A 13,891-nucleotide genomic window follows, 5' to 3' on the forward strand; every position below is an offset into this window, starting at 1 on the left:
AAACTCCCATCTCGGGACCATGCGTGTATGAATTTCTCCCGAACAGCCTCAGCATTAATGACATCAGTTCCACTGAAACCTTCGAAGTCACTATCATCGTCGCTGTCTCTGTTACTGTTTTGCTTTACGTCAAAGGCAACTCCAAGACCCTTAATCTAGCACCCTAGGTCTCTTGTAATCGATTTTTTTTTTTTTTTAATGCAACAAACACTCCCCCAAGTTGATCAAAACAAAGCCGGCATGTAATTAGGTTCTCACAGAAGTACTCACGGGTTTCGATGTGACGGTCGATTGACTCTTTTCATGTTTTCAGTGAACAGAATATGTTGTGATTATAATGTTTACACTGAAACGGAATTAAAAGATTATAACGTGCCTTTCACACAGGAAGACATTTAATTGGTGTTTATTTCATTCTCTGCTGCCACCTGTTAGCATTTACCAGAAGTTTTCATTGATCGCTATTTCACCAGACTGTTTATTTACAGTATACTGACAACTATTTATCATAAAACTTACATAATATATGATATCTTTAAACAGAGGTCTCGCTAGGATTTTAAAACTGGGTCTTTCTGCCTCTGACTAAATATCAGTACATTTTCTCACCCGGCTGCCAGTCAAAGCCTTTGAACTAGCCGCCTAGCTATTGTATCATGTTCTTTTTTTTTAATGTACTCTTATAAAATGGCAATATGTATGTACATCAAAGAGTCTTTCAGTCACTGAATTCTGTCATTGTAAATATCAGCACAGTTAACTGATCAACATATTTTCCCACAAAGCAGGTGGCTAAAACAGGACCGGCAAACCTTTGAATTTTCCCGCGCACCTATTACATGCGTACGGAGGACTCCCGCCTCAGTGATTTTTTGCATCCCAGATCAAAAATTGGCATCCAAATACGCATAATTAAGCGTTTTCGAGATCTCTGAAATTCTTATTTAGTACTTGCAAATTTCAAAATATGGATTATATTTTTATGGGCATTAATCACCATTTTCGATGATAAAACGAGCAATGTATCAAGGTTTAATTTATCAATTCTTATCGTAATTTTTTCATGTTCAGCATATTTTAAAGATATTTTAAATACATTTTCTCTGGATAAAATCGGGAGCCAAGACGGACACCACATTATAAGCAGGATCACGAGATATTGAGGGAGCGGTGTAATTATCATATTGTCTTCGAAATCATCTTCTCCTCTGGCCTTTACAAATTCATGGAATAATTTTATTTTCTCCTCCAAATCTTCTGGGAGATGCTGGGCCATCGTTATCTGTGAACGAGGTTGTATTGCTTTAAAAAACCTGTTGCCCAGTTCCTACTGGTTTGAAACTCAATTTCTGGACATTCACTGGACACGTATTCCTTGGCATCAGCGCTTATAGTGTCCACACTAACAGGGATCTGCAGATCGCGTTGGACAAGAACCCACTTTGCAATTTTTCCATCTAACTCATTGCCATATGATACTGGTCTCCCACTCCTTGCTAAATGTCCCAATGCATTCAGCTGCTGAGAAAAATCTATTTTTGATCAATTTGCAATGGTTGATTTGGGGATTTTGAAATGTCTTGCTGTTACTTGAATTCTATGTAATTTAATGCCCTCGTCTGACATCATTATCATAGGCATCATCTCTCTCCTGACAGGGGTCTCTCCAATTTTGTGTCTTTTTGCAGCTGGTTCATTTTCTTTACATCACATTCCTCCTCTTTAGCACACTTTTTGGTTGACCTACAGGTCTCTTAGGTGAAGCTTTAGGCAACGCATTTTCTTTCCATGCATGAGGCAAGGCATCTTCACTACTTGAGTATCGCGCTACAAACTTATCCATAATAGCGGAGATCTATAATGTGGTTTATTTTGTTTTATTTTTATTCCCCTTTATATATGCACTGTACACATTAACAATGACTGAGAGGAATCACTTTTTGTGTAAATGCGTGAGAAGTTATCGTTTCAAAGTGTTCCATTGTTTCTATTTATTTTCAAAATCCCAGTGAAAACTGGTAGAAAGAAATCAAAGTTGGCTTCCCTATGTCGGCCAACTTTGTATACATAAAAATTTTAAAAATTTTTAAAAAAATCGCCAGGCTAAAAGGATTCCGGTATTCTTGCTTTGTAATAAATTAACCTTTGTATTTGATATCCTACCTGTAAGTTCAAACAATGAGTTTATGACTGTTACAAGGTATGTTTATTCAACACCTGGGCTTTCATTTATATCCCGTCTGTAGTCATAATTGACACAAACTGGTTTCAAGTTCTTCGGTATAAATAGTATACACAGCATTAACTTGCTTTAATAATACTTTCTGTAACCCATGGAATCATTTGTACTCACAGTGAATGTAATAATGATTTTAGTTTGCGAGATATTGTCATATTGTCACCCTGGATATAATACACTCATGGTTATTTTGTACCTTACACCATCTCATGCATGAATGGCAGGTGCTTTCGAGCAACGGAGTTGATAATTCTCACTCATTCTCTCTCTCTTTCTCTCTCTCTCTCTTTCTCTCTCTCTCTCTCTCTCTCTCTCTCTTTCTCTCTTTCTCTCTCTCTCTCTCTCTCTCTCTCTCTCTCTTTTTCTCTCTCTCTCTCTCTCTCTCTTTCTCTCTCTCTCTCTCTCTCTCTCTATCTCTCTCTCTCTCTCTCTTTTTCTCTCTCTCTCTGTCTCTCTCTCTCTCTTTCTCTCTCTCTCTCTCTCTCTCTCTCTCTCTCTCTCTCTCTCTCTCTCTCTCTCATTCTATGTGATTTTGCAAGGTCCGGTTTTCATTCTCATAACATTCAAACCTTTGAGGACAACCAAAGATGATTCGTTTCTCAAGATTCAAGTAAATGACCAATGTGTTGTGTTGTCTGCCATAACACCGGATGCATGCGCTACTTATACTGAGTTCGTGGATATATTTTTCCTTTAATAAAATGCTAATGTCGACCAAAAAAGTGAATAAATCATAATAGTACAAGGTTATTTTCTTTCATTTTATTATCAAAAAAGCATTTTATTTATCTATTTTATTGTAACATGCAGTGTGGCTGGTTGCCATGGGGGGTGGGCACAAATTGAACACAATTTATTCCATTTCCTAAGTCTTGGGACACATGATGTATGTTTTAAAAAAAATTCTCCATAATAATTATTTTTTCGTGTCCCAACATATGCGGTAAATACGTAATCACTGGAGTATTTAAGCTCACACAACAGATTTTCACTGAATCAATAATGCATGTCAAGTTGGTTGCTACACACGAATCCGAGACTCGATCCTATGCAGACAGAGGTGAGATTGCAGTGATCCATAACGGAGAGCACTTTAGACCACTTGGCCACTTGGGGCCCCAATAATATATGTAAGTAACAGACAGAATTGTCATGATACAGCCCAGATTTATATCATATTTGAAGAATGAACAAAATAAATTGGGCAGCATATACTCAGTTTGATATTAAGGATGTGCCATAAAAAAAGTGTTTTTGTTGCAGTAACTGCTGTTACAAGAAAGGCAACTTTTCTATAAACAAGAACAGAATTATAAACTAAGTTTAGTTTACACTGTTTACAATCCCTTATAATGTTATTTCAGATCGACTTCAAAATGTTGTCTGAAAATATATTACAACAAAAATTATATGAGCAGTGTGGGATAGGATGTTAGTAACTGGAGAGCTTGTGTGTTAAAAATGTTCCCAAAATTCTCATTTTGTAGTAAAATTTCCTAATTTGTGAAATGGGGGTCTAAGAATTTTATTGCTAAAATCATTGTAAATTAGTGTTGCTGCCAGTACAATAGAACCAATTAGTGATGCCATATTTAATTTATCCTTTTGGTTATATACTCCTGGTTTCCTTTTTGAATTTTCAGATATAATAAAAGCAGAGGAATGGGGCAAGTTTCTTCACACAAAGAACAAGATCTACACAGATTTTGATGATATCAGACAAGAAATAGAAAATGAGACAGAGAGAATGTCTGGAACAAACAAGGTGAATAAAGAAGTATTTCCATATGAGTTTTTAATGTGTCATCCAGTAAGACTTCTTGAAAATGATCAAGAGAACCTTGTGCTTTAAATCCTAAATGGCAGTGAAAATCTTTAAACATTTAAAAATGGATTTCCTGTTTCTATACCGTTTCCTTATTTATCATAGTTTACTGAATCGATAATTTTATTGTAAAAGACATGCGTGTGACTCTAGTGGACATTTTGTTCATATTGTGTTGATGTCATAAATTGTTACAAGAAGTGTGCAGCGATCATGTTAGAGTTATATGGTCCATGTTGGGGGGTGGGGGCTCATTTAAGGTGAAATAGTCATTTTACATTGATGTGCAAAGACAGAAAAACTGATTTTGCTTTTCCTAAGGTAAAAATTTTCATCCAACCATTCTGGGCTTCTTTTTGTCATTTAATGCTGTCAGATTCAGATTGCAATACTCTGTTAAAAGAGCAATGTAAAACCATTTCAGCATGGTATTTTCATGAACATACCCCCTAGTCACATTAACACTAGGAAAGATGCACCACTACCTATCAAAACCAGCAATTGTAAAAAGACCATTGTTTGTCTTGTATCATATATAGGCATAGATTTTTAGCTTTAAAAGAAACCCTCTTGTCTATTAATTACCCTGATCACCACTAAGTGGCTGCGGTAGTGTACTTAGTTTTAGCTTTCCACTGGTTGCAATCAGCCCCATGTCCTATACCTCTTGAAGTCAAAGGAGGATTGTGAGGGTTTTCAGTCATTGACAGAGTTGATATTGTATCAAGTGTAAAGGTATTTACTACATGTAGCAATCATAATTTTGTTTCATTTCTTGATAATTATATGATTTTTTTCTCACAGTTTTGGACTTTGATTTCTCTAGAGTTATTGCCCATTGTCGGTTGTTCTTCACACATTTTCTGGATCAAGTAACAAGTATTGTTATTTGCTTATGTAAACTCTTTTGGGTTGTCATTTTTACAAATTTTTGGTCATTCTTGTCTTTTAAAAAAAATGATAGTTGATGGTGATGAAATGCATTTATTGCAAACAATTTTAAGCCAAGGAGAACATGTTAGATGTGCCGAGCTTGTACCAAGTGTTCCCCAGATTCATCATAAAATGTTTGTGCTTTGTGGTCAGAAGGAATCTGGTCCACATGACTAACAAAATGTCTTGCCAGAAATGCTAGAACAACACATTGGAATCTGACATGAAGAGTCTGGGTTCTTAAGTATTGTTGCTTATAAAAGCCTAGTGAGGTATGTCACAAGTCCCCCCCCTCCCCCGGCAACACAAATCAATGGTGATGCAAACTGTGCTGATGGCAACCATTACATTTGGTCATCTTGACTGGACAAATGGTTGTGGAGTTGCTAGCCTCGGGTGAATTTGTGCTCCCTCATAACTTGTAGTTTTCAGAAGTGGCTTGGAGTAAAGGGCACACTGCATTTTTATTATGCAGGCCAGTGAGCATAATCATGTGGGGGTATATTTCAGATTTTGACAAATCATGTAGCCATCCACCTGGGCCATAAACTACCATTCTGGCTGCCAAGAGTCCAGCTGACCAGCCAGTTCCGATGTCCAGCCATTGATACAGGTCAATGACTGATCATATGTTAAACAATATTTTGACAAGCCATGTCACATGCTGAATGACTGCACCATGGTATGTGGAATTATGGGGATCCTGGTAGAAGATTCGTCAATATTGCCAAATGTACCACCCATGCAGTTACTGATCCAATTAACCAGCAGGTGTCTGTAGAGCCAGTAGCAAATCTGATTGTCTGCTTAACTGTCCAATGTGTGTTCTGGCAATACATACTGGCAAGGTAAACCATTGTACTTTTCAGCCACCAGTGCAACTGCCAAGTCAATTATTTATGGCATACTTAATGGGAGATGCCAGGCTTCAGACAAGACAATGGCATTGCCTTGTTTCTGCCCCAGAATTGTTCTCTTGTGATGTAAATGGAATACCACAGGAAGACAGATCCTACATTGAGTACTAGGATAATCTGTGTAACACTGGATACTCCAACTCCACAATGGAGCAGATAGAATTCAGCAAGTCTGTAACACTAGATACTCCGACTCCACGATGGAGCAGATGGAATTCAGCAACTCTGTAACACTGGATACTCCGACTCCACAATGGAGCAGATGGAATTCAGCTTTATGGCAGCCATTGAAGAAATCTATCGAGTCTTGTTATCAGCCCTTTTACATCAACTGTGTCATCTGACTGTATGACAGAAAATACACTGGACTGGGCAGCTCCATGGCTTTCTTGTCCAAAAGTAAACTATCAGCATCATTTTCATCAACTGGTATCATTTACACTTGGTTTTTTTTTTATAGCACTGAGCATCCATCCATGGTTAAGAACATTGCAATGATTAAGATGACAAACCTGCTGCTTCATTAGATGGCTGCTAATGTTTTACATGCCACCACCAACTTGGTGTGAAACATGGTTGTTAGCATGTTTATGATAGACCTGGCGATCTGGTGGTAACGTGTGGGAGTTCATAGCTTGGACTGTCAAGGTTATCAGAAGGGTTTCACACCCACATCATGGATAGTGCCCTGATGGCTTCAGTAAATCTGGACCAAGTAAGACAAGATGCATCTTCTGCACTGAAGCCTCATCATTCCTTGGCTGAACCTCTTCTGCTTGGCTTGATGCCTGTATTTACTTTCAGGCTGAATCAATCTCATCTGCATTGGAGAGATGATTAACTACAAAAAGATGAGATCAAACTGCACAAAGGCAACAGTTTTGACCTCAGTCAAACTTCAGGTGGCAATTTAATGAAGGGGATAGGAAACAAGGTTTCTCTTTTCCCAAGTTTCCTAACTGCCATCATTGACATACTGTGCTGACCACCTGCAGACATCCTGCTGGTTTTTACCATGGTGCATGGATTAATCATTATTTTTGGAAATAAGATGTGTGATCCAATTTGTTTCAGAAGGGCTTTTGAATTTTCATTTATCCACCCCACCCCACCCCTTTTTCATTTTCCTTTTCATGATAGACCTGTTCTTCGATCTCAAGAAGCTGATTATTTTGCAGAAAGTTGTTACTCAGAAATGGAGATAGCTCACAAGCTGAACTTTTCAGTGTTTTATTCCAGGCTGTTTCTAGTGCTCATGGCTATTAGAAAAGAGTGCAGGTTCAACAGGCGCATTGTTGTGCAAAGGTTAAAAATGGAGACCTCGAGGTCAGTCAGACTTGTGCACTGTCACATTTGGTCTTAGTGTAAGCCAAGGGGCATTCATCAAGGTCATCAACTGTGTCATCAATTTCTTGTTGTTGGCCTTCTCTGCAGTGACTGTGGCATTTTTTAGCTGCATCCTCCAATAACACATGGTAAGTTTATGGAAAGCAGCAATTGTCTGTGCAGTATGGCAGTGGATTTGATCCTTCTCTGCCTCCTATTCATCTGGCCCTGCTGGCCCATTTGACCAGTAAATCATGATTTTAAACAAAATAGTATCTTTACAGCATCAGTGGCACAACAAAGAATGGCTCATGGGAAGAATTCCTTTTGGAAAGTCTCCAACCAGAATTTACAAACTTTGCTGATGCTAGTTCATACAGTTGGGGATCACAGCTTTGGCACAAGAAGATTTACCTGTTCAAATCAATTTCTAGAGATGAAGGCCACAGTAAATGCATTTCATTTCTGGCAAGATCAGTTACATGAAAGGTAGTCCTCATTAGAATGGACAGCTTGGTGTTAGTTGCCTACCTGTTTACATTGAGGTGGCATCATAACTACTAACATTTATCTCTGTGGCCCCAGATTCAGGACCCTGGGCTGTGGATGCACTTTCAGCCAGTTAGATGGGTTATGGTGCTGTGGCAGCACCCTTCACACCAAAATCTGGTATTCAGAAAATAAGGGGTTGCAAATGCTAATTAATTCTGAGGTGGGTCAAGGATTGGGTGAATGATCAGCCAGATATAGCAAAATAAATTTTCAAGAAAATCTCCTTTAAGACCCAGTCTGCTTGAACAATCATGGCCATCTCTGCCTGGACAAACTACTCCTTTATGCCTGGCTTTTGTCAGGAGTTCTTTGTGGAGAAAAGAATTTAAGCCTTAAGTTATGGAAAGAATCTTATGCTAGAAAGTCCTCATGTTCGAAGTTGTTTGAGGGAAAATGGTTGGTTTTCAGGGACTAATGCAGCATCAGCATCCCACTGAGTACCTGTATTCTGCAATTGGCAAATTTGTTTATCTTGGGGTTTTTAAGGAGAAAAGGTTAGCCACAATCACTATCAAAGGCTACTGCTCCATGGTCTCAGACACATTCAGGCATCATGGTAGAGCTGATATTGGTAATGATAAGGATTTATCAGACCTGTTTAGCCAATTTTGTCTTGAGTAGGCCCAAATCTCTCAACTTGTTTCCAAAATGGAATCTGTTGTGGGGGTTGCCATATCTCAATTTATATCAATTTTAAGTTTTAGCCAGAACCTCAGGTTATCACATAAAACATGTTTTCTGATTCCTTTAACTTAGATATGCAAGGTGAATGAGTTAGATGCCCTTTCAGTGGACTCGAACCATCTCTGGTTCATATCAGATGATTACATGGTCCTAATGATGCAACCACTCAGTGGGCAATCAATAAGTGGAAATATATATCCTCGTTGATCAGTAAGTCTAGAGAAGTGGTGATGAAAGACCTGGCCCATGTTCTTAAACATGCCTTGAATTGGACAGAAAAGATCTGCGGGTGAAACAACATCCTTTTCCTCACTGAATCCAGGGAAAGATACATAATCACTCAAGTGGGTAATAATTTGGCATCAGATATGCTTCATGATCTCAGCTTATTAAATCAGAGCTATTTCTGAAAGAACTCACATTTGAGTGGAATGTTTTGATCCCAGATGTAATAAAAACTGTTGGCTGGCATGCACAGTGAACCATTTCAAGCTTTTATCTTCTTTATCTAAGCTAGACAGAAATAATAATGTGATCTGGTTTGTCTGGTAGCCCTGACCGTAACCAGACCAGTTGAAGTCAGTGTATGATTAACACAGGTAAAGAACAGTGTTTTCACTGGATCCCCCCACCTCATTTTTACTCAGTAACAAAAGTGTTTTACTTTCTTCTTTTATCTGGGCATGGTTATCACAGCTTACACGACTGTCAGTTATGCTGGTCTCTTGTATTTTAGCATGTATTTGTTAATGTGCTTACTTAAATGGCTATTTTCATGAGAGAGAAACATTTGTGTGAAGATAGATAGATAGATAGATATATATATATATATACTTTTATTAGGGCCTCAAGAGAGATTAGTTGAATTTCACTAATTGAGGTTCCCTCTTTAAATAAAGACATTCTTCATTTTTTGAAAATAACCTATTTTCAAGTATGCTGTCTTTTATTTAAAAAGAACAGTCAACTTTTGCAGAATGAAACTATGAAAAATTTCACCTTTTCATAAAGTACAGTATGTGTTTTGAAATTAATAAGTTTAATAAAACAGTTGTTGAAGTGAGTTTTAAACATTCAAAGTTTTGACTTTTCTGCTATTGTTTCTCCTTTTTCCCCCACCATTTTGCCTTATTTTGGCAGGGAGAGAAGTCAGTTTGTCTAAACCTTTTGAGTCCAGCATAATATCTACCATGGAGTTATATGTTATAGATGCTAAAAGTTGCATGCATGTACAAAGGTAACAAATAGTAGACAATATCTAATTTAATTTGACCATACAAAATTTGATGAATTGCTGATCTATTTAAATAGAAAAGTAAAAATTTTGCCTATCAGAAATATTCAGTATATTTGTATTGTTAGGAATAAGTAGGTTTTTCATATTTGTCAACATTTCTTCTCAGGGTATATGTGCAGAGCCAATAAATTTGAAGATCTATTCTCCCAATGTTGTGAATCTCACCCTGGTGGATCTTCCTGGGATAACAAAGGTACCAGTTGGAGATCAGCCTGCTGATATTGAACTGCAGATCCGTGACCTTTGCTCCCAATACATTGGTAACCCCAATAGTATCATTCTGGCTGTCACTTCAGCAAACACAGACATTGCCACATCTGAGTCCCTGAAATTGGCCAAAGAAGTGGACCCTGATGGTAAAGGCTAAAGGCATTACATTTGTTATCTGGTCATTCTAGTCACATTAATCTAAATTCATTTTCAGTATTTTTAACAACACTATTAATGGGAACTGTTTTCTTAAGTTTTTCAAAGTTAAATTTGTTCATCAAATGGATTTGATTTGACATTTATTATGCCAATGATTGATTAGTGTCACTGCACTCATTTAATGTTTATTAAGTATTTCATCCAGTGCTCTGTTAGCAAAAGTGTGTTTCACTACTCCTAAACTGCATAGAGGATTGTCATGCAACATGTATTCATCCCAAGGTCTAGTTGGTCCTTTATGAAAGTGGTGCCCCATGGACATCAGATATAGCCACCACAAGAGTCCGTCATAAGGACTGAAACTGGCTGAAAAGAATTTCCAGGAATCTATGATAAGGTGTCTGGTTGTTCTTAAATGACAATGGTACTGATCCAACATCAATATGACAGCTGTTTTAAAAATTCTGTTATCTTTACTTCTCTCCTTTTTGTCTTATGATGCACGTCTTCTTGGTTGACCTAGCCATCCAGTATGGCCTCCAACATTGGCCATATTGTAAATATTGTTTTTGCTACTCCACTTGAATGATTGGTAACATAAGCATGAGGATTTAATAGCAGTAATCCATAACCTTGCTTCTGTTGCATTGCTTTTTCTTTTCTTGGGCTCTTACTCACTATTTTAAGCTAATTATTCCATCTTTGAGTTAGTATTGGAGGGCCAGAATTGAAAAGAACATGATCCCAGTCTGACTCCTTAGTCACAGTCAACAAACGGAATATCATTCTCTTTTTCTCCTAGGACAACGTATGTGTTACACATGTGCTATATCATTCTATCAAGTGCTTCATTAGTTTTGACTTAAATTATGCATGCATGGCATTTTATAAACATACGAGTCTCTACTTTTGTTAGTACTCTCTTGCTAATAATTTACTTTTTTCCTGTATTTTAAGGCAGGAGAACACTGGCAGTAATAACTAAGCTGGATTTGATGGATGCTGGGACAGATGCTATGGAGGTACTGTGTGGGCGCATTATCCCTGTCAAACTGGGCATAATTGGCGTTGTCAACAGAAGTCAGGCAGACATCAATAAGAGGAAAGTAAGTTATATGTTAGATTTAGCCATTCAGTCAACATAGTAAAGCAAACAGGTTGTGTAACTATAATGTTGCATTTATCTACATAACACATTAATGATTATCATTGTGTATAATGGCAGATACATTTTATCATGATCATGACCATATTAATGGGGTGGTTTCAAAGTCAGTCAGAAAATTCGCAGGAGGGTTTACGTTAGTTATTCATGTGCTTATATTTCCTAAATCCATTGAAAGACTCTCATAATACTTGGAATTAATCATTATGAAACTGATACAGTTCATTCTATGATGCGTTGCCCCTAACCAAGGGTCAAGGTCAAAGTCATAGAAAATTTGCATTTTGCTTTGGGTAAAATTTTTATTTTCTTATATTTCCTAAAGCCCCTTGATGGATTTTCTTGATGAGTTGTTATAACACTAAGATAATGTAAAATACTAGCTCAACCTTTGGCATTAGATTCAAGGTCACACATTTTGCTGCAAATAACTGCTTTCTTATTCATGTTTTTTTTTGTCTGTTTTTCAGTCCTTCTATCAGTCAAGTACCCACACTTCAGACTGTTCAACATATATCTATACAACTTGCTACACTTATTGGACTATTGATCAAGATATGTTGTTTGCTGCTGACAGTTCTTCACTTTCAATACAGTTTTTGTTCATATATTTTTTCTGTCAAACCATCCATCCAGTATCCACACTTTCATTTTCAAAATATAACTCAGGTTGTTAAAGGTAGCATGATAGACTTATTTGGTATGTGATCAAAATGTGCCTTTTGCTGTTCATGCTATTCACAATTCAAAAGCTTCCATATTTGTTGTTTGTTTTTGTCCATCTTGCTGCCCATCCCCACTGTCACTTTTAGATGATAACTCTGAGTATACAAGGTATTTCTATTAAACCTGGTACACGTATTGGACTAATGGTACCTTTTTCTGTTAATTATTGTTCAGTTTGAATTTGTTTGTTTTTCAGTTCATCTATTCACTGTTAACACTTTTGTTTCAAGGCTGAACTCCTGAACCATTTAAGATATATCTGTGAAACTTGGTACACAAGTTAGACTATTAGTCCAAATGCACCTTTTGCACTTCACAAATCTTATGTCTCAATATTTGTATGTTTTTGTCTGTTTGGCTCAGTATATCCATCTATGATCCACACTTTCATTTCGAGAGCAAAGTTCCTACACCATATCAGATATAACCATGATATTTGACAGTCTTAAGATTAGTTACTTAGATTTGTCCTTTGCTATTTGCATTTCTTCAGATTAAGTACTTTAACAGTTTCATCCATTTGTCGATTAGTTCCCTCACTGTTTGGACATTCATTTCCAGAGTATAACTCCAGTGTATATGGTTATGTTTAAAAAAATCAATGAATTTCTTTAATTGAATTATAATTATTCTTGATGTCATCACAAAATGTCCTGCCATAAGGAACATTTGATAATTTTTAGTTAAAATAAAATTATTCAGACTGGACGTACACAAGAATCTTTGGACAAGAAGCTGATAAAAATTCATTAATACAGACAGTTTGAATATAATTTATGATAATAGACAGTTTGAATATAATTTACGTTAATAGACAGTTTGAATATAATTTATGTTAATAGACAGTTTGAATATAATTTATGTTAATAGAAAGTTTGAATAAAATTTATGTTCATTTTATTATACCAGAGAGATAACTTGTTCAGTATTTCTGTCTTAAAGAAATCAACAAAGTCACTATTATTAACACTGAATATATGTTTATTCCTCAAATTAAAGCAATAAGAAAAGAGATAATGAGATAAATCATGATTTTTTTAGTGTTTTCATTCTCAGGTTTTCCGGTTATCTTATATATTGACTTATAGATTTGGTCAAACAACGCTGACTCTTATATGCTGTCACATAATGTGCCAGCAGATCAGTGTCTGTGTTGTTTTTGGGTGTATTGATTAACCCCTCACAAACTTTATAGTCATAGGTATGATGGTGTGTTATGCTATGGCAGATTTGGTTTTGTACATTTTGATGTTGGATCTGACATAGAATTGAGTACATACGGTACTAATAGTTCTGTACATTTTGATGTTGGATCTGACTTAGAAGTGAGTATATATGGTACTAATGGTTCTGTACATTCTGATGTTGGATCTGACATAGAAGTGAGTACATATGGTACTAATGGTTCTGTACATTCTGATGTTGGCTCTGACTTAGAAGTGAGTATATATGGTACTAATGGTTCTGTACATTCTGATGTTGGATCTGACTTAGAAGTGAGTATATATGGTACTAATGGTTCTGTACATTCTGATGTTGGATCTGACTTAGAAGTGAGTATATATGGTACTAATGGTTCTGTACATTTTGATGTTGGATCTGACTTAGAAGTGAGTATATATGGTACTAATAGTTCTGTACATTTTGATGTTGGATCTGACTTAGAAGTGAGTATATATGGTACTAATGGTTCTGTACATTCTGATGTTGGATCTGACCTAGAAGTGAGTATATATGGTACTAATGGTTCTGTACATTCTGATGTTGGATCTGACATAGAAGTGAGTATATATGGTACTAATGGTTCTGTACATTCTGATGTTGGATCTGACATAGAAGTGAGTACATATGGTACTAA

General features: G+C 36.6%; 1 protein-coding gene across 3 annotated transcripts in view; it reads left to right on the forward strand.

Moving 5' to 3' along the window:
- The window catches only part of LOC149787531 (dynamin-1-like protein), a 93,074-nt gene that overhangs the window by 8,815 nt on the left and 70,368 nt on the right, over positions 1 to 13,891 (forward strand). For all 3 annotated transcript variants that reach the window (XR_016424067.1, XM_089973659.1, XM_089973660.1), the window contains exons 3-5: positions 3,883 to 4,004; positions 9,880 to 10,129; positions 11,100 to 11,248. Coding sequence is in view for 2 of the 3 variants with exons in the window: in XM_089973659.1 (XP_089829785.1) it covers positions 3,883 to 4,004; positions 9,880 to 10,129; positions 11,100 to 11,248 (521 nt within the window). In the remaining variant the exon portion in view is untranslated. The remainder of the gene's footprint in view (positions 1 to 3,882; positions 4,005 to 9,879; positions 10,130 to 11,099; positions 11,249 to 13,891) is intronic.

Source organism: Sinohyriopsis cumingii, chromosome 11 (assembly GCF_028554795.1).
Source record: "Sinohyriopsis cumingii isolate HCF-2022 chromosome 11, ASM2855479v2, whole genome shotgun sequence".
NCBI lineage: Eukaryota > Metazoa > Mollusca > Bivalvia > Unionida > Unionidae > Sinohyriopsis > Sinohyriopsis cumingii.